This window comes from Neolamprologus multifasciatus, chromosome 17 (genome assembly GCF_963576455.1).
Source record: "Neolamprologus multifasciatus chromosome 17, fNeoMul1.2, whole genome shotgun sequence".
Classification (NCBI taxonomy): domain Eukaryota; kingdom Metazoa; phylum Chordata; class Actinopteri; order Cichliformes; family Cichlidae; genus Neolamprologus; species Neolamprologus multifasciatus.
The window spans coordinates 22,991,158-23,010,670 of NC_140455.1; the positions used below are offsets into that span (position 1 = coordinate 22,991,158).

General features: G+C 39.3%; 1 protein-coding gene across 17 annotated transcripts in view; it reads right to left on the bottom strand.

Moving 5' to 3' along the window:
- The window catches only part of ppp1r12a (protein phosphatase 1, regulatory subunit 12A), a 55,721-nt gene that overhangs the window by 30,676 nt on the left and 5,532 nt on the right, over positions 1-19,513 (bottom strand). For all 17 annotated transcript variants that reach the window (XR_014870146.1, XM_085137612.1, XM_085137620.1 and 14 more), the window contains exon 2: positions 934-1,064. Coding sequence is in view for 16 of the 17 variants with exons in the window: in XM_085137612.1 (XP_084993738.1) it covers positions 934-1,064 (131 nt within the window). In the remaining variant the exon portion in view is untranslated. The remainder of the gene's footprint in view (positions 1-933; positions 1,065-19,513) is intronic.

Sequence of the window (19,513 nt, forward strand, 5' to 3'; positions counted from 1 at the left end):
TATGATAGCATCTCTGCCCTATGAGCAGTCTTCTCAGTTGAAAAAACACTATGAGCAAGAAAATACTTGAGTGAAACTTCAGAGCTTGATTCCAGATACAGCAGGTGACCCTGATCTCTCCATATTTGATTACATCACAGATGTACACACATAACAATGTGCAAGTTATCAGATGGGCTGCCGCTGCTGTCCAAATGTGATGAGAACTGTTGTACAGGCTATGATTGGTTCTTGGCATTTTGATTCTGGCACACCGTATGAAATGGCATCATGGGTCAACAACCCCCCAGCTTAGTTTTTTTTCATCACCCCTGAGTGAGGAAAACCCCTGAATCTGTACAGCAAATGATACCCTTTGTCCACAGGTGCAGCTCAGATAAAGAAAACTCTCCACCAGCTTAAAGGACTGCCAAATATTAGTCAACACAGTGCCAGATATAACAACAGAAAGGCACACATGCAACGTTAAGTGAACCCATTTTGAGTTTCCTTAACGTATGTCACATATACACTCTGGTACAATATTTGATGCTCATATTAAACCTTGTCACAGTTTCCAGTAACGAGATGAGGATGTGCACAAGTATATCATGCAAACTAAAAGCTCTGGTTTCAGACTGCTCTAAACACTGTCAGGGAATTTTTTTGCTCTTGGTGTTAACGTAATCAGATATCACTTATATTATCATCTCATGCTGTATCCAGCTGTACAGAGACGATGCATGATAAGAAAACTGCTAGGCCAGCCCTAAAGTCACTTTGTGCCTCACAGTCCAGAAATGTTAACGAAAACTTTGCACAAAAGGTTCAGGGAGGAGTTTAGCAGTTACAAAATATCTGCAGCACAAAACAAAACAGGAAGTGAGGATGAGTCGGCAGAAATCAAACCTGATGAAATAGATACTAGCGCCAAAAAGGCCTCTTGATACTCACTCTGCTATGTCTAGGTATCCACAGGAAGCTGCAGCGTGGAGGGGGATCCAGCCCTCGTTATCAGGCTGGTTGATGCAGGCTCCATGCTCCACCAGGAAAGTCACCATGTCAACATTGTCATCTATGCATGCCTGAGACAGGGGAGAAAAACAAATAAAGCCACAACTTCTTGACTGTGTTGAACTAAGTGCACTTGGGTACATGCACACATGCTTGAGTGCTTATGTCAGTGGGGTGGCCTGTGCTATAGTTGCATCTCTCATGGAAAGGGCATTACACCCCCGATTGGTTGCCATGTGCATTGCTGGGAGATTTTGGCAGCTGAAGCATTCTCAAAATGCTCGCACATAGCAGGGGTGCTAGAAATACCACATAGCATAGTACTGCTGACAGAGGCACTGGGGTGCTGTGCATATATTTGCTGCTACTTTATCCTGAGAGTTATATAGTGTAGAAACAAAAACCTGAAAAAAAGGTTAGCTGTGCTATACATCTTCAAGTACAGAGCTGTCAAAAACAATTGGATTTTGAATGCATAAACCATTTAATTATCATTATTTGCAGTAATAATACAGAGACACCAGCTGTGCTTTGTTGCTCTAAACCTCAACTTGACAAACTGCAGTGCCCACATATTTCCACCTCCTCCCACTTACAGTGCTATCACCACCTTCATGTCACAGTCTTGTTTTTATGACAAATAAACAGGGCCTCGAGAAAATAAATAAATAAAAAGGCATTCATTTAAATTTTGGAGGCCCTGTATTTGCAGCGTCTAAAGTTAGGAAGTTTAGTATTGTGAAAAATTAGTAAGTCTCAGTAATTGAAACCACAAAAACTACACATGCACATGGACAAACACAAAGTACATTCTCTTCATACTAAGAAGATGATGAATTCTTCAAATCAACATCTGTGTGGAAAGAAAATTTAATGCCTCTAATTGCCAGCACTCAATCCAATCGTTTGGCCATTCTTTAGTGCTGGTGACAGACAGGATGCCTGTTTCTTGTTTACAGACAGGAGGGAGGATGTCCTTAACAGGTATGCAAGTTGGGGTGAGGGGAAATTGGAGAACCCAACAAGTAAAACCAGAAGGATTTCACATTAAAAGAACTCTGTTCCGCTCAGAGGCCGAGCTCAGAACAGACTTTCTAGGCTGGGTGAAGATACCAGAGGGAGACTGTGCACAAACCCATCCTAAATATAGTTTGACTCTGAACATTAAAGACCACAAACACTCCAAAAGAAGCATATTACTGTGCAGCACACAAGGAGACCACCCACTAAAATAGGAGGACAAAGGACATATTACAGAGTGTCACTAAACAAGATCAGGAGCACAAAGACTGCTTTAGAATTTATATGAGCAGCTTTGCAGTTAGTGTTCATCATAGACCAGTATGATGCTTCTACAGCAGTGGTAATATTGAACCTCTCTCTGGAAGGCCCCACCTAACCAAACTACCCAAATGACACAATTAAAATGAAAGTAACACAGATGAGATTAATTTAAGATCCTCTGACTCATAAAGTGGGAGGTATAGTGACTCTGCTTAGATTATGAAGGCAAACTTGCACCATGATAGGAACAAATTTGCATTTTCTATTTGTTAGTTAGAAAAGGAAATTTACATTTCTGAAAGCCGAATTTCCCATTTCATTAGAAGGGAAACCACTGTTTAAGGCCTGCCAGTTTTATTCTGTATCCATGATAGCTTTCACAAGTTTTCTAAGCAGTAAAATACTGCTCATTTTGTTTGTTTTCTTGTGAATTTCAGAACTCGCATTTGTTCACTGCCCTTCCAGGGGTGCATGCTAGAAGCATGAGTGTTTAAATCCACAACCACATGTCATTTTCATTATGCCAATCCTTGCTTCCTTCATTTTGCATCTCTTCCTTACATCTGAGATCCTTAAGAGCTGGAACTGAAAATTTCAAACTATTGCCTCCTTATTGCCCATTTACAGTAACATCAGTTACACACACATTATTAAGTGAATTATTATTGTCGCTGTGTATATTCATTCAAGTTTCCCCTTTTTCAAACTTATTTAGGTATGGCCCAAGCTCTACAAGGAGTTGTTTTTCTTTTTGTCTCTCGGCATGTTTAAGTACCAAAATAATATAGATTTTTTAGGCCATAACTAAAATATTATAAATTGTGTACAATTCATTTATCAAAAGGCTGAGAGAGAAAAAAGAAGCTGTCGAAATCCAAATCAGGAAGTTAATAAAAGCAGAAGAAAAGAGCATACAGTGCACTTTTCATTCAGTGCACACAAATGGCCTGAGGTTAAATAATGTCTCACATCAAACATGAGGTGACATGTAAAGCAGGGGTCATAAATAAAGTCATGAAGTTGGAGTGCAAAAAAGTAAAAATAAAAAAATGTAGCTGTAGCTTTCCTAACAAAATGCTCAACTGCTAAATGATTGTAGTAAATACTTGAGATAAACACTTGAAATCCACAATTACCACTTGCGCAATATATTAAAGAAATTAAAAAAAAAACAAAACAAAACCAAAACTTCAAACTCATATTTGAACACAGTCAGGCCATCTCCTGTAGTTGCTATGGCAACAAACGTGTGGACAGGGGAAACAGACGCATGAACACACGGCGTCCTCACGTTCAGGGCAAACCGCTATCTGGCTGGAATCCTTGTCCAAATTTGGGCCGTTTACAGCACCAGAGCTACAGAGTGCCTGCAGAGGCCTCCCTGAGCTTACTGACCGTGTGAATGAGCGTTTGTGTATGATGATGTCGTAGGGTTTAATGCCCCACCGAGTCCCTGAAGCTGCAAATGGACTTTGATTTAAAGAGATCAACCACAACCAAGGCTGCAACTCTCATCATTAGTACAACAGGTTTATTAGTTTGATGCCATCATCATGGGAGAATTATGTGCCCCTCTGTGTCAACACAAAGCACTGTGTGGTCCCTACGCAGGAGCTGCACTGGCAAAACTGATCAAAAAACAAACATAAAAAATAATTTAAAAAATCAAAACCACATATACCATATCCTGTTCATTTCAACGACATACTGCTTGTATAGGTAAATGCATCTCAACATAAATATCCTTCATTTAGTTTAGGTTATACAGAATGGGTAATACCACAAATTGTTGTTTTGTTATTCCAGGAAACAATTTACTCCCTAATAGACGAAAGCATGTGCAGTTTTTCTTTATTTTTAACGAACTAAGCTATAATCAATAAGGTAGCTAATGCATGCATTAAGGCTGATATGAAACAAAGTGTCCACTATACATACTGAGGCAAATGGTAAATGGATAGGTACCTGCATACTGCTTTTTGTGATCTGAATATTGTCTAATCATCATCCCCAAACTCAGACTCTGATCTTGATCCACTGATTGAACCACTGACCTCCTGGGCCATAGCCACCACAAAAAAAGGAGTCAAAGAATTCACATCAGTAGTGCAACATCTATAATAAAAATTGTACAAATAATGCTACCAGTCAAAACTAACTTTAATTCACTTAACTTTAACAATTCCGTATTAAGGTAAACAGTAAATAGACCATTTGCCTTAACTAGTCTGAATGATGTCTGATCTAAAGCAATGACGGCACATGCTTTTACACAGCTACAGAGCCTCAAACTGGATAAACACTGTCGAGTCATGACCCAAGGCACAAAAGCACACACAGGAGCTAGTGTTGACATTTAGAAAACAGACCAGCGGGGGAGGAGAGAAGACAATTAGGAATTAATTCCTCAACAAGCTTTACTCGAAGTAACAACAACTTAGCTGCACCTCTGTAAGCGACTCAGTCTTAACTTTTGTTTGGGTTTGTTCTCTCCCGGGAGAAGTAGCTGCAGCACCCAAAAAGTGAATACCTTGAACAGCAGTCAGCCCTTCTTTACTCATCCATAAAACGTGAGCTAAGCTAACCTCTGGCTGCACAAACTACTTTACTATCAAAAAATGTTAAAACAAAACAACTGCTCGCAACTACTGATTGGTCTGTTTTACCTAAAGTTATTGAAATTTATGCATTTTACTGTTTTATTGACCCAATTAAAAGATATTAAGTAAAAGTAAATTAGACCCTGCTTAAAAAAATGAAAAGAACAACAAGATTAAAAAAAAGAAAAAGGATAAGATTTTCTATCAAAATCTTGTGATCTTACTTTTGGGGAAGGCAGAAAACCTCAGAGTGTCACAGTTTTGTATATGCATGCAATAATACTAATCAGCACAGACAGAAAGCAAATAGACGCTGCTCCCATATTTTTCCCCTATAAGGAGGACCAGCTGTAATTTGTCACTTCCAATCACCGTCCTTGCTGTGGCCATTTTGCTCTGCGTATCCTCCAGAGATTCATAAAGGAGTCTATTGCTTTGCAGGATTGGAAATAAAGATAAGTGGTCCTTACAGACAGCTGACTGAGTGTTCCTGCATTCCTCAACTAGAGGAAGCCAGGAAGTAAAGTGAGCTGTCCAATAGACTGTACTTCAATTGAAGTAGCCAATCAAGTTTTTCTTCCACATGCAAAACACCACGAGTGATAACAGACATGCAAAGCACAGACAACTGCTAGTCTCCTTTTATTAATCTGACAATTTAATCTGTATTGCAAAAATAAACCACCCAATATAGATTAGCGCTTTTCATTTCCTCGCTCACAGCTGCAAAATGTGCATGTACTTGGCGGCCATCTTTACAGCTTTCTGCTGCTCATCTGAAAACTGTCCCCCATACTTTCATCTAAATCCTCTCCCCTCAGTCATCCCCCACACTTATTATCTCTTCAAAGTCTTTGTCCAAGAATGGAAACAAGCCCCTTAAGGTGAATGCACTGGTGGCTGCGACCTCCCTCTTCAGTGCGTCACCAGCCTTCCTTCACAGGCTCCCACCAGGAGCCCAACAAAGGTAATCCCTTAATAGCTGTAATTTTCTGTGGTTGACAGGTGCCATACTAACAGCCTGAATCAAAAGTATGATAGTATAGGAGCCCCAAGAATGGGCTTAAATTAGTGGATATAAGAGTTAAATAAACTCGTAAGTCATTTTTTAAATTTTCTATTTGTAAGAAAATAGAATGCTGCACCAGTGCTAGGCTCATCTTTGACCCAGGCCTATTAAATTATACTAGATAATGCTGCTATGCATGTACTACCAAAGTGTAGCCACATTGCATTTTAGTTGTCTGCATTGTCTGGCATCAAAACTGAAAATGAACTCATGCTGGACTTAAGAGCTGATAAAGCTCAACTAAGTTACCTTTATTGAATCACAGGAAATAGGGTAGAGATATCAGCCATGTGCCAATCAACAAACCATTTACACTGTATAGTAGTACCGCAGAGACCATCACGATTGAGCTGTAGTTACATTCGTGGTGCATGGCAAGGTATAGTGTGGGGTATAGCACTATTCTAGATTTGGTTTATAGTGTGTTAAATCTACAACAAAGTGCAAAGTACAAGTTGTACTGTTCTATATACAGTATATAGTACATGAACCTTAAGTTAGTCTTCAAATGGATTTAGAGTAATTATAGCCAAGTATAATGAATAATTGCTGGTTATTTCTTAACAGGTTAACAGTTAAGTTCAGGTACGTTCTGTTAATTTTTTTTAATTATTAGTTGGAAGTACAAGATCAATTAGAAGGAAAAAACATTCCCAAAGTTGGTAATCTAAAACTGGACATTTTCATATGAAAGGCCTCAGATTTATTACAGCATCTTCAAATAAGATGATACCCATGTGCTCTCATTTTAATCTACGTCACCATTCAGGAACTATGCAAAGAGGAAAGCAATGGTACCATTTCCCCTTTGATCCGACAGCTCTGTTCTGCTTTACGACAGTCATTCAGATATACAAAGTGGAACAGGTTAAATTCATTGGTTTCTGTTTTGTATCATGCAGAAATGCAGGGCTACAGAGTGTAATTTCAAATAACAAACTTAATAACTGAAATCATTTTATCATCTCCAATCTTAATGATGCTAAAAGAATCCACACCCAAGGGAAAGAAAAGGAGGAATGAGACAAGTACCATGACATCCTCGTCTAGCACATCATAGAATCTAAAGGCCTATTCATGCACCTTTGGTTATAATGCTGATGTAAGGGAGATGGCATACTCCAGCTGAGCTTAATCATGTTTATACAATTCAATCAGCCCCCGAGCAACATATAGGTGCTGTAGTGTGCCTTCAGACATGGAGTGACTCACTCTGAAGCAGACATGTAGCCAATTAAACCTGTTTGGCCAGTGTGCGGAGAGGAGAAAAGAAGGCCTTGTGAAGTCTGAAGTTATTGGATATGCAGGTAAAATAAAGGTGTGCTGAAGCATAAAAATAAAGGTGGTAAAAAACCAAAAACATTTTAGCTAAAACAATGTGAATTCTGTTCTCCAATTAATCCTTGAAGTAAATGAAATCCTAGATTGACCTTGGAGACAAAGTCATAACTCACTGAAGGCTGAGCTGCCATGCGTCATTAAACATATGATTCATCCCGTCAGGGCTGAGTTCTTGCTTCTCTTTAAGATAAAAAAGGTTCTCCGTAAGAGAACATGACACTTCTGGGAAGGAAAAACAAATATACGCACACGCGCGCACACACACACACACACACCTCAAGAACTAATCAATGGATGCAGGATGCTCCATTTGACTGGTCGTTAAAGTACATTATGTGGCTAGCTTCTGAAAACAGCTCTGTTAATCCATTGTGGGATGTGGCTCAGCAAGAACTCTCAGTGAAATGTCGAAGAGAGTGCAGTTCTCCAAGAAAACCCTGTTGCAATTTTAAAATAATCAGAAACAACGAACAAGTTTGACAATCATCTATGCTCCTTTCATGTTTCTGTGGTGGTGACCAGGGTTTTTTCCTGGCTCAGAGTAGACCTGCCTTTGCAGTATGCATCTTTGCCACATACTGCAAAGGCAAAGAATGCGTTATCCAATTTTTTTAAAAACCCTATCAATTTTTCTGTGATTTCTCACCATTTGACAGAAACATTCCAATTACTACAGTAAATAAAGCTATTCATAGTAATTTATACACCGGCACATGTACATATTGTTGAAATGCCCAGTGCTATAATGGTTTTTAAGGCCAGTGCAAACCTATTTTAACCCATCAGTCATAACAGACGGCTTGACATCTAATTTGCTCTAAATCACAAGATGCCTGTGTTATATGCCTGCATTTGCCACTTCAAGTGGCAGTTTGTGCAACAGCAAAATTAAACCCATCTCCTTACTCAACCACAGTAAGATATTGATACAGCTCATGAACATGTCATCAGGTTTTATCATCCTAAACAGAGTCATCAAAAATGCTCAATATAAGCATTGCTTTCATTGTTGACTTGCTTTTTTTTTTTTTTTTTTTTTTTTTTTTTAAGACAAACTTTCAAAGAAGAGCAGCTGCCAATGAATTCCTTGGACACACAACTTAAGCAGCACAATGTGCATGTCTCTCCTTTCCATATTTATAAATTACCGCACCATGGAGGGCTGTTTAAAAGCACAGTTGTGAGATTAAATTACTAAACCATTCCGAGCCAGCAGAGATAAATATGGAGCAGATCAGGACAGAGACAACAATACTGCGTGTGTCAGCCTAATCCTGAGATAATATGGAGGAATCAAACCATACTCTGTACAAGTGCTGCATACAAGATGGGAAAAGCCAAAAATGCACCCATGACGTGCATTGAAGAAAGGAGGCCGGTGTGTTGCCATGACAAAAAAGCCAAAGAGAGAACATGGGTTCAGGCCTTGCCGGGCTTTTGTAAGAAACATAAATAAATAGAGAAAGGACTTCATTTTAAAGCACGCGGGGGTTCGTTGGATAACCCTTCAAGGCAGCACTTGCAGCAAACCGCTGAGAGAGACAACATCAAAAAACTAACGCTGAAAGGAGCATCTGTGGTGCCATCCTTCTTTTTTAACCTCTTGCAGGCAGGACTTAACTGTTATTGAAGCAACTCTCAGGACCTTTTATGGTCAGGAAAATTGTTGTGCAATTATGCCTTTGTTTTTATGACATTTAGTACTTCTTTTAACACTTTCAAATTTGTTGTATATTACAACAATTTATATTTTTACTTTGTTTTTACTTCAACTATTTAAAGACATACTGTATTCAATTTTGAGATACATGTTCTTGTTTAAGCTATTCATTACGCATTTGTTGTGCTTAACTAGATTTTTAACTACGTAACAAAGGACTCCCAACACTCTGGGATGAACAACGCATATGTGCAGGTCCCACTGCCAATAATTGTGCTCGAAAGACTTGGTGTGGTGATATGAAGTCATTCACCCAGAACCCTATTGTGTTGTGCATGGATATTAAAGTTGGTCCTTGGTTTCTCTTTTTCAGGAGTTTCTGTGAAACTGACTAGTTTTCACTAGAAGCGTTGTTAGACCTGGCTTGGCAGGAGTACTTCAGTACAATCTGATGTTCTGCTGTAACGCTAATTGCTCACAGGAAAAGCAAGAAAGCGGCAGGTCTTAATTTCTTATTATCAGCATGAAGAGAAAGGCTACTAAGATTTATTAAAAATAAATAAAAAACAAAAACACACACCTTGGTTTTTGTTGTGTAAGTATCTAAATTACAATTCCTGGTGCACAAGGCCAACCTGGTGTCAGAGGTCCTCTGGCCTGCCTGCTTTGCAATACAGTGGAGGAAACTGTGCAGATTAAACCTTTTGTACTCTTATGGTTTATTTCAAATGTGTCCACCGTCATTTTTTATTAATTGCAGACCTAAACTCATTATTTCCTTTCATGGATCCCACATTTACATTTTTTATTAAACTCACCATCTGACAAGTGTCATAGTGACACTTTATAAGGAACAGTATATGGCCTGATACAGTGAAAGGGTACAGGGTATAGCCACTGCTCGTCTATAAAAAGGGTAGGTCCATTATCTAGTGGGACATCTTACAGAGAGCTCCAAGCTCAATTTAGCAGCACTCTACATCAAGGGGACACTTCAAGACCCCTCCCCTTCTTGACTTCCTTTAGTAGCACCCTCAGATGAGGGACTCGAGCACCCTGCAGAAAGCTGCTGTTGTGCCTTCTGCACAATTTACTGCTTGGAGTGCCAGGGAAGTCACTGCCACAGACTACCAGGCTATTATGTTGGCGGTTATTCTATACTGAATGACAGTGTCAATGGTGCACACCCACGGTAGGACTTCTGACTGACAGTGATGTGTCTGGGTGTTAAGAAAAGCCATCAACTGGTAAGACAGATGACGTCTACAACAGGAGAACTTGAACAATTCAAATAACCATAATACCTAGAGTATCATTTCAACTTGAGTAAACTGGCATATATATTTACAAACAAACACACACCCCGCTGTGCATTTTTAAAATCACATGTTATAAATGGTTAGGAAACATTTTTATCAATCAATTTCTCCTTTAACTTTTGATAGTTTTTCACAGAAAGTGGTCTATTAGTGTGGCAAGTGCAATGAATAATGTGACATAAATACATATGCTTCAACATTACATGCTTTGATTTTATTGTAATTGTCCACTTCCAGAAGTAATACAAAAATGTCATCAGCCATTTAACATATGTTGGCATCACCTAATCTCACAGTGCTTATGGACTGCTGCATGCAATGCACAGCATGCAAGTCCCAAATACGGCAAGAAAACTTGCAGTACATCTGATTCACTTGTACTACTGACTATATAGTCGTGCCACATCTTTATAGATGAGTTACAGGGTGATAATTAAACACGTTGGCAGTAGATGTTAATATGCAAACAATAACATTCACTTGGCATGACTGTACATTACTGCTTAGCTGTTTGGAGTATTATCATGTAATTAGCACTTAAGGACATAATGTAAGGCCTCTATTACCTGATATCCACACTCAGTTAACATATGAAATAATGTTACCATGAGCATAATTTAATATGAATACATATGATCCATGAAGGGATCATTTTACTATAATCAGACACTGATCTAGCCATGCATACAAGGGAGAACTATTCTTTTATTTGCCAATGGCAGTGTGTTTCACAACTCAACAGTGGCATATCCGTTTAGGAACAATGTCCAGATTGCTCAGGATAAGTCACACACCTTGCAGCAAGTTTTCATAGGGACTTTTCCCTATTTGCTTTTTCCCTGCTAAAAAGAACTGCAACAGCAGTAAAACAGAAGATTATAACGCTGATGGTTGGGTAACTATGTAAAAGGTTTAGTCCACAAAAGGCTTCAGTCACTCTCACTACACGCTTTAAAAAACAAAAATACAAAATTTAAAAAAAAATCAGGTGAGAAAGAGCCCTGATAGCTTTCAAAATTTGTGTTTAAGTCATGGAAACAATAAAAGCTTAATAATATATAATTTCTTTCTTGATTAGGGAAAGATCAGCTTTCTTCTATATAAAGCAACACTATGTACAGTAAAGTAGCTTCAGCTGGAGCTCAAAGCTGGCCTTCCTTCCTTTACTCCTCCTCCCTCCCCCTTGAACAGCACAACTTCTCTCTGCTACCACCTAGCCAGTACGCAGCAAGGACCTGGACTAACATACCAGTGGAGAAATTCCCAGATAAGTAATACTCCTAGCCTTGAGGGTTCAGGCATCAGCGCTCTGGCCACTCCTCATGGGCTACGTCACCGGCTCAGAGGCACACAGCCACTTCCACAAAAGGAATTCCTTCTTACCGCCTGCATGTAAGTATGAGCGCCCCATGTGTCTGCATTTGCATGTGTGAGAGAGAGAGAGAGAGTGAGAGAGTAACATGCATCAACCCAGACAAAGAGTTGGGATAAATATTAAAAATTAAATACACAGGAAAGCAAAGAAAGAGATTATATGCATTTTTAGGGAAAACTGGAGTAGGACATTTTATTTAATACAGCGGTATACATGTGAAAGTGTGTGTTTATGTCAGTGTGTATTTACGTCTGAGACAAAGAGCTTTCAGCTCCTGTGCTATTGGCAGGGTTCAGGAGGCCAGAGGGTTCAAGGGGGAGGGCTGAAGCGCTGCAAGGCGACCAGCTGGGTCCCTACACTACATGAGCTCTGTCGGGAGCTGTAACTACACGCACACACACACTTTCCTTCAGCGCTCTAACTGCTGCTGCTACTGAGGACAACCATATATGGCCCTGGGATTCCCATGGAAAGAGACCAGGATTGTGGAAGAGGGGGAAAAATGCCTGCAAGATTCTAACTGTATGCATCGCCTGAGCTTTTGCCCAGAAGCCTCAACAATAGCCTCACTTGAGAGCCAAATTTGTTTCCATGTCAGGGGTCTAAAGGCGAGAGCGGGCAACGGGAGAGGAGAGGTAGAGGTCAGATAGTCATGGAGAGACACGACCTCTGTTGATATTTCCATATAATAGAGCCCTTATGTAGATGCTTCTCTACAGACTGCTCAGTTGACTGAAGAGGCACTGAACCACATTACCATCCTTCCATGTAACGGTCCTTTGTCATCATTCACACCAACAAGCTGCAAATCTAAGAGGTTAAATGGAAAGGGTACATCTGCCTGGTAGGCATTTAATCTATTTGTATAAATATGGCTGACCAGAGTAGCAATAAAAAGAAAATAGCTACTACACAATCACACATAACAAGACTAAATTTATAGTGGAGTGGCTCAAAATGAGCTAAATATTATGTGGGTAGTTTCATTTTTGATTATTGAAGATACAAAAAAGGTGAACTGAGGTACACAAGAAAACTTTCATAAAGGGGCAAAGCCCTTCTAGAAGCAACTCTTGGACCTCAGTAACCACCTTGAAAAGAGATCCAGGCAGTTATTTTGAAGGCCATTTTAAAATGAATCGGTAATTCAATGATAACTCGCATAATAAGTACATGTATAGCCTATCCAATGAAATCAGATTTAAAAACTGCTTGAAAGGTTTTGGTGAGCACCCTCACAAAAAAGGTCTTACAGGCATCACAAACAGCATTTCTGCTTATCCCACAGGAGCACTGAGCAAAAGTCATGCTAGTCACATTATGGATACAAGCCAGGAAATTTAAAAAAATCCACCTATCTTTTTATGACAATGAATAGAGAGAAACATCCACCACTGCAAAGCTGAAACTCCAGTAAACTTCTACTATGCACATGCACAGTGCAACAGTGGCTAATGTGTTTCCCTGTTGGCTCTACTGAGACATGGATTTCTACTGAAGATTCTTTCGGTGCATTCTCCTTATACAATCTCTGCTCAAGTGAGTCCCAAATTACAAACTGATACACAGATCCAACAAAGCCCTCAGTCATCTATGAAACTATTTGAGAACCTGTTGTAAGGGAAATTGTGAACCATGATGGTGCATGTAGCAGTGTACATGTTCGCACATATGTCTGTGTTATGGGCTGGTGTCAGTGATAAAAGCACAGGGAGTGGAAGGAGCAAGCTTACTAGTGGAGCCTCAAAGAGGAAATGAGAAAAATAAACAGCCACTTCCTGTTCCTCTCTGGCCTGAAATCTCCAACACCCAGATCCCTCTGACCATCACCACCTCTAAGAGAGCGGATGCATCCATTTTTACTCTCTTTCAAACACAAAAAGATCAACAGGACAGGAATGCTAATTTTAATTTAAACGTCGCCATATTAATGATTAATAGTTAGTGAGAAGTTTCCTTAAACATGCATCCCATGCAGCTGATAAACGTGTGACAACACTACGCACTGTCACTAAATACAGAAACCATTCATCACGCAACATTGTGAGCATTTAAAATAACTGCTTAGGTCTTTACCATCAAAATAAAGGCAATACATTTTTTTTCAAATGAACATGATCTCTTAAAAATACCCAGTCACTTTATACTGAGGATCATGAAATTATTGTCTCTTAGTGCCAAAACGTAATAAATTGTTGGTTCCCTATACAGCAGCTTGAGTGGTTTTGGGTCATTAATTATTAATTTTACAGTCTATTAACATCGCAGCTTGATTGGACTTCGTGACCTCACATTTATGCTCCATAAAACAAGGAAATAAAATTGAGTTCGAAGGCACTAATTAAGTTTTACCTAATCTTATTTTATAGTCAGGCTTTTTGTTAAGCTAGCATGACTTTTGTGACTTCAAAGTATCACCCTCACTCGCTTGACCATCAATTTTAATTAATTTTAAACAAATACTTTAATAAAAAGAGTTTAAAACAAAGGGAGAGATTACATTTCATCCTGCTACACGTTTACCAACATTTAGTATTTTGCATCAGTAAAAGTCAATTCATTTTTCTTTACCAGGCACACTATTAATTCTTGTTTTCAGGGGGACAAAACAAGAACACGAAAGAAATATGCCAAAACAAAGCATGAGCTCTGAGCATACACAGGGGCTATACTCGTATCTTGAATCACTTAAATTACTAGCCAAAGCACTTAAGACTCTCAAGGTCCAGGCCCATTTACTGTCACTGACATTTAGCTGCAGGGAAAGTATGGCCTGCATGGGCTGATTCACAAGAACACAGCAAACAGCAGGTTCAGTCAATCTCATGGCCACATGGATCAGCATTAACAAGAAAAATCAATGTCACTCTAGTATAAAGGAGTACAGTTACACTTAATCGATATATTCTCCAAGTTTAATTTCTGATAACCTATTTCTAAGATCCAGTGAGTTCCAGAGTTTAAGATGAGTGAAAACGCAAAAGAGAAAAAAAGGTTTGTGATCATCAGTGTTATCATTAAAGGAGCTCTTGAGCCCGTCCGCAGGTTCTTAAGTTTGAGAATAGCCGTCTTATTAAAAAGCATCCAAAATTTAGCCCAATGGAGTTGGAGTCTTAATGGAGTTACATTTAAGACTGTCAGTTCAACTTTGTGTGTGTTTTGTCAATTTTTGAATCCATTAAAACACATTTATCAATAGTCATATTGTATTTTTAATGCAGGTGAACTAACGCGCATATAGCACTGAAGTCACATGATGAGCGTGGGTTAATGTCCACACACCTGTGCAGGATGTAGTCATTTCTCCAATGGAGTGGTTATATGCCAGCTGACACAGCAGACACACAACTCTTTACAACTAAGGCAAAAGCATGCCTATTAGTTTGGTTATAACCTGTCTTACTTCCCAACATGTTTGTTTACAGCTTCCAATCAGAAAACAGGGAGGTTTCTGCTTTCTAGATGCTAAACAGCTGCTGTCATACATCAATAAAATATGAATCAGTTACAACGAGTAGCATTTCTGGTGCAGACAAGTGAAGGCAGCAACTTTGACTATTTAGTGGGCATGAAATAGGTTTTTATGTAATACCTGGAAGCAACAATAAGTAATAATTGTGCCAAATAAAAGAACAAGGTGACATGTCAAAGTCAGGTGACGTTTAATGGGCCAATGGCCGCTTTCCCTTTGTTAGCTGAAGATGCAGCCATTTTGAGACTAAATGGAAAGAATGTAACCTCACCCTTACAGACAACAAATGGACATGCAGCCTCTGCCTTAATTGTACTCGCTGTTCTGTAAGACAATGAGGAATTCATAGTGTCTGAGTCCAGGTGTTTTCACTTCAAAAACAGCTCATAAAAAACACTCAGCATGAGACGTGTGCCTGCCGCCAAGCAAACAACAGCGGGATCACTCCAAGACCACCTGGCTTAAGTAGAAAACGAGCACTATATGCCACAGGGTGTGGGAAAAAAAACAAAAACAAAAAACACAACACCACAAGCTGAAGTCATCTCAAAAACATTTCACAGCAGCTAAATACTATACGCAGCTTGAAAAAGTGGGGGCATACAGAAAAGCAAGTGGCGGTCATTAATCTGTTAAAGCTGACGAAATCCTTTACCAGTTCTGCAGTCGAGCTTGCATTTTATTTATCATCAACCACTCAAACGTTTTCCTGATACAGTGAAGGAGATGTGGTCTAATTTTAAGGGTGCTAAATAACCATCAAAGAAAGTGCAACACTGACCTCATCAAAACACTTAGAAAAAGCAGGCTGGTAAAAATAGCAACCTCTGGTTTGAGATCAGCGTCTCATTTTCCTACATTGTTATAGAGCAGTGCTGCCAGCTTCCAGCAATGCAATAATTACAACTGGCTAAAAACGTATGTGTGACATAAGACATTTTGTCTGACACGAAATGCACTTTTGGGCAAGGTCACAGCAGCAATCCTCAAACATGGCAGCAGGTTTACTCTGCTGAGGAATTCGATCCAGCTGAGTTACGACCCCAGGTGAACCAGTTGCAACCTGCAGCGATGCTCAACGAAAGCACTTCAGCAAAATCTCTGTTTCAGGTGCTATGGCGGGGAGGTCTCTGGCATCTCATCCCAGCAGTGTCAGAGCCGCACACACATACAAAAATAAATAAATAAATCATCTGCCCTACAGTTCTTATAAAGGGCAAACAGTTTCATGCAAACTCAGTGAGGTAACGCCTTATTAGATTTTCATTTAGGTTACAATGTTGGTCTTCAACGATCATGAAAACAAGATAACCAGGATAAAACTTACTTTTTAGCCTTCATTTTTGCTACAAAGCTCTCATTTTGTCTTGTGTTTTAAAGAAAGCACACCTCTTCTCTTTACAACAAGATGCTTCGCCACTGTACTGAAAGTCCAAATTGAAAGATCGTCAAGAAGATCAATCCAACTGTGGTCAAGAAAATCCATGTGGAAATAAAGGTCATAAAAGCTTTCTATACATGAACCTGTGGAAGGATCATTAACAGTTGCTGGCAGCTGCTTTTCATCTCCTAGAGTCGCCGGTTGTCTTTGCAAGTGAGCTTTATGGTAAAAAGCACCAGCTAGTCAGGGCCCAACTCCCTACCTGACAACCCCCCTGCCTCCCTCCATTACCCCCTTATTTATCCCCTGCAAAAAGACAAGTCAAGTTTAACAAATGCATCAAGATTGACAACAGTTTTTGCCATACTCGAGAAACCCTACATCACCAATTACAACTAAACATATACACTGACTTGATATATTTACTAACTACAAATGCTCTTCATGTCAATTCATGGCATTTAGTTTTAAGCCAGACATGTTATGTCAATACAATGTACATGGAAGTATCATAGACGTGTCACAATCAGCAGATGACCTGGCGTGTTGCAAAGTGTTGGCACACAAACACCACAGGGACTTCCTGCTGATGATTATGGGGTTGGTAAAAAAGCTCAATGAAACAGCAAGGAGGGCCAGCTTGACAAGGAGAGACCTGCCAATTATACGCAAGTAAAATATGTTGCGGGACTCCAATATACACTCAGTCATCAAGTAGGCTCTCGTTACAATGGTGCTGCAGTGATTCATTCCAGACTGGAATTCAGCTTTATACTTGCAGTTCTATGTCAAAGGTTAAATTTAGATTTATTTCACGCACGAACATACAGTATTATGAAGCGCTGGTTCTTGCTGTGTAAAGCTCAACACCTTTCATTGTAGTCAGGCACCACACTAATTCTTGTCAGCTCTTTGACTCAAAGGGTGGCTACAGTTTACTCTCACGGTCCCCGTTTTGCTTTACGTAGTTAATAACTTCATGAGGAAATTATATTTTGTTGGCTTTCTAAGACTGCAATGCTGTCAGAGAAGACAATGACTTATCAGATTTACGCAAAATGGCAATCAGAGGCTAAATAAGAATATACAGTCTTTCATGTGGTCTGTACAGTTTCCTTGTTTGATTTTAGACCATGTTCTGAAATATTAAACAGCAATGTATAATTAGAAATTATACACAAATATAACTCTTATAGTGAGCAGCAATTAGGAATAAAGATTAGGAATAACGATTAGGAATAACAAGACACAGTCAAACATATTCAAAAACGACAGTCTGAAGACTGTTTGGGCTGAACAAAGAACAATAAAAAACTAGACTGTCTACATTCATGTCCATGAATTATTAAATTAATGTATTCAGCATTATGTTAGAAATGCATGAGTGATTATGCAGCTCCTGTAAGTCTGCCCTTAAACCATAACAAAGAACCTCAAAGCCCCGTGCAACCTTTTACAAGAAAAGTGATCTGAAAGCAGACTTGTAAAATGGGCTACAACTGCAGGGTATGAAGAACCTGTTTAAGCCTAAATACTGTGGTGTGTGCAAACACACACACACATTTAAATTAAGCTAACATTCTAGAATGGGGTTTATTTATGATATTCTCATTCCCCCAGTAACTCTTTAGCTAGAACTAGTTTTGTGAATGAGTTTAAGCAAACAAAGCATCCCCTATACACATCAAAGTCCCTTTGTGCCATGTATTGTTACATGCTACACGCAAAGTCTGCACTCACAAGATCCTGCTTCCTGTATATCCCAAGGTCATCTGTCGTACACAACAAATTAATGAATTAAATATCAAACAGTTATCAGTTTTGATTGTTGTCTTTAATATTCAAATCACACTGAAGGCTAAGTTTTTAACCAGTCAAGAAATAATAATACACTCTAAAGCTACCTAACAGCAAGCGATATCCCTAGCACTCAAAAGGACCCCAATTGTGTTGCTTTTGATGATCAGGTATATGTCAATGCATTTAAAATGCTTCACATACTGTACCAAACCTTAACATACGTCTACTTAAAATTACATGCAAAGGTTTTGCTTTGTCATCTGTGCTTATTTTCCTAACGCTTTTAGACCACACGCTATAAAGCCCCTCCAAAACCCCATAATATGCTGAAGTACTCACAGCACTGTGCATTCCAGCTTATCACCAAAATATGTAATCCTAGATAGTCTTTATCTAACAGCCATCAGATCTGGAGGTTATTATGCAGGCAGACCATCTAGCTGGGCTTATTTGAGGATTAGGAGCCTCTTAGTAAGTCACTAGCCTGGACCTTTATCGTGTGAACTACCAGAAAAGGGAAGATCTTTAATGCAGAAATCGACATAAGGTTTCTACAGGCCTGATACACAATCAGGAATTAAGTAGACCAATAATCAATATAGATTTCCCTTTAAAAAGTGCATTATTTGGGCATTTTTGTGTAACAGGTAAACTATGCATGTTTGTCAGAAATGAAGCTACTGTCTTAGATATGGAAGTTCAACAAGAGATGATGTTTATTGCACCTTTATCAATAGCAGCATAGCTCCACTAGCTCACGATAGGTGCTTGAGAATGAATGTGTTGCTCTGTGCTTGATGCAGATAAGCTTTCAGTTGTGATGTGCAAAGTTATGCAGGTAGGACATCAGACCACAGAATGGGGACGGCATCAGAGCCAAATCAGCACATTTTAAAATAAATTTGAGTCGAAAACAGTCTACAGAAAAACAAGTCAACTGTGGGACCAGGTATTTAGATTGCAACCATCCTAGACCTCTCCAAATGAGATGACGGGGTGTACCTTCTTCTTCCAAAAAGACAGAAGGCCTAGGTTCTATAACAGAATAACATGCTGTGTTTATCAGGAGGACAGCAATGTGTCAAAGGCATTTTTTGTCCTCCTCTCAGTGGCCAACTGCAAGCCTCAGGCACAGCTGAGAATCTCATGTTTGGGACTGCAGTGAGATCCACAGCAATTATGTAATGTGTTAAAATGACTGATGCTGCTCTGGATGAAA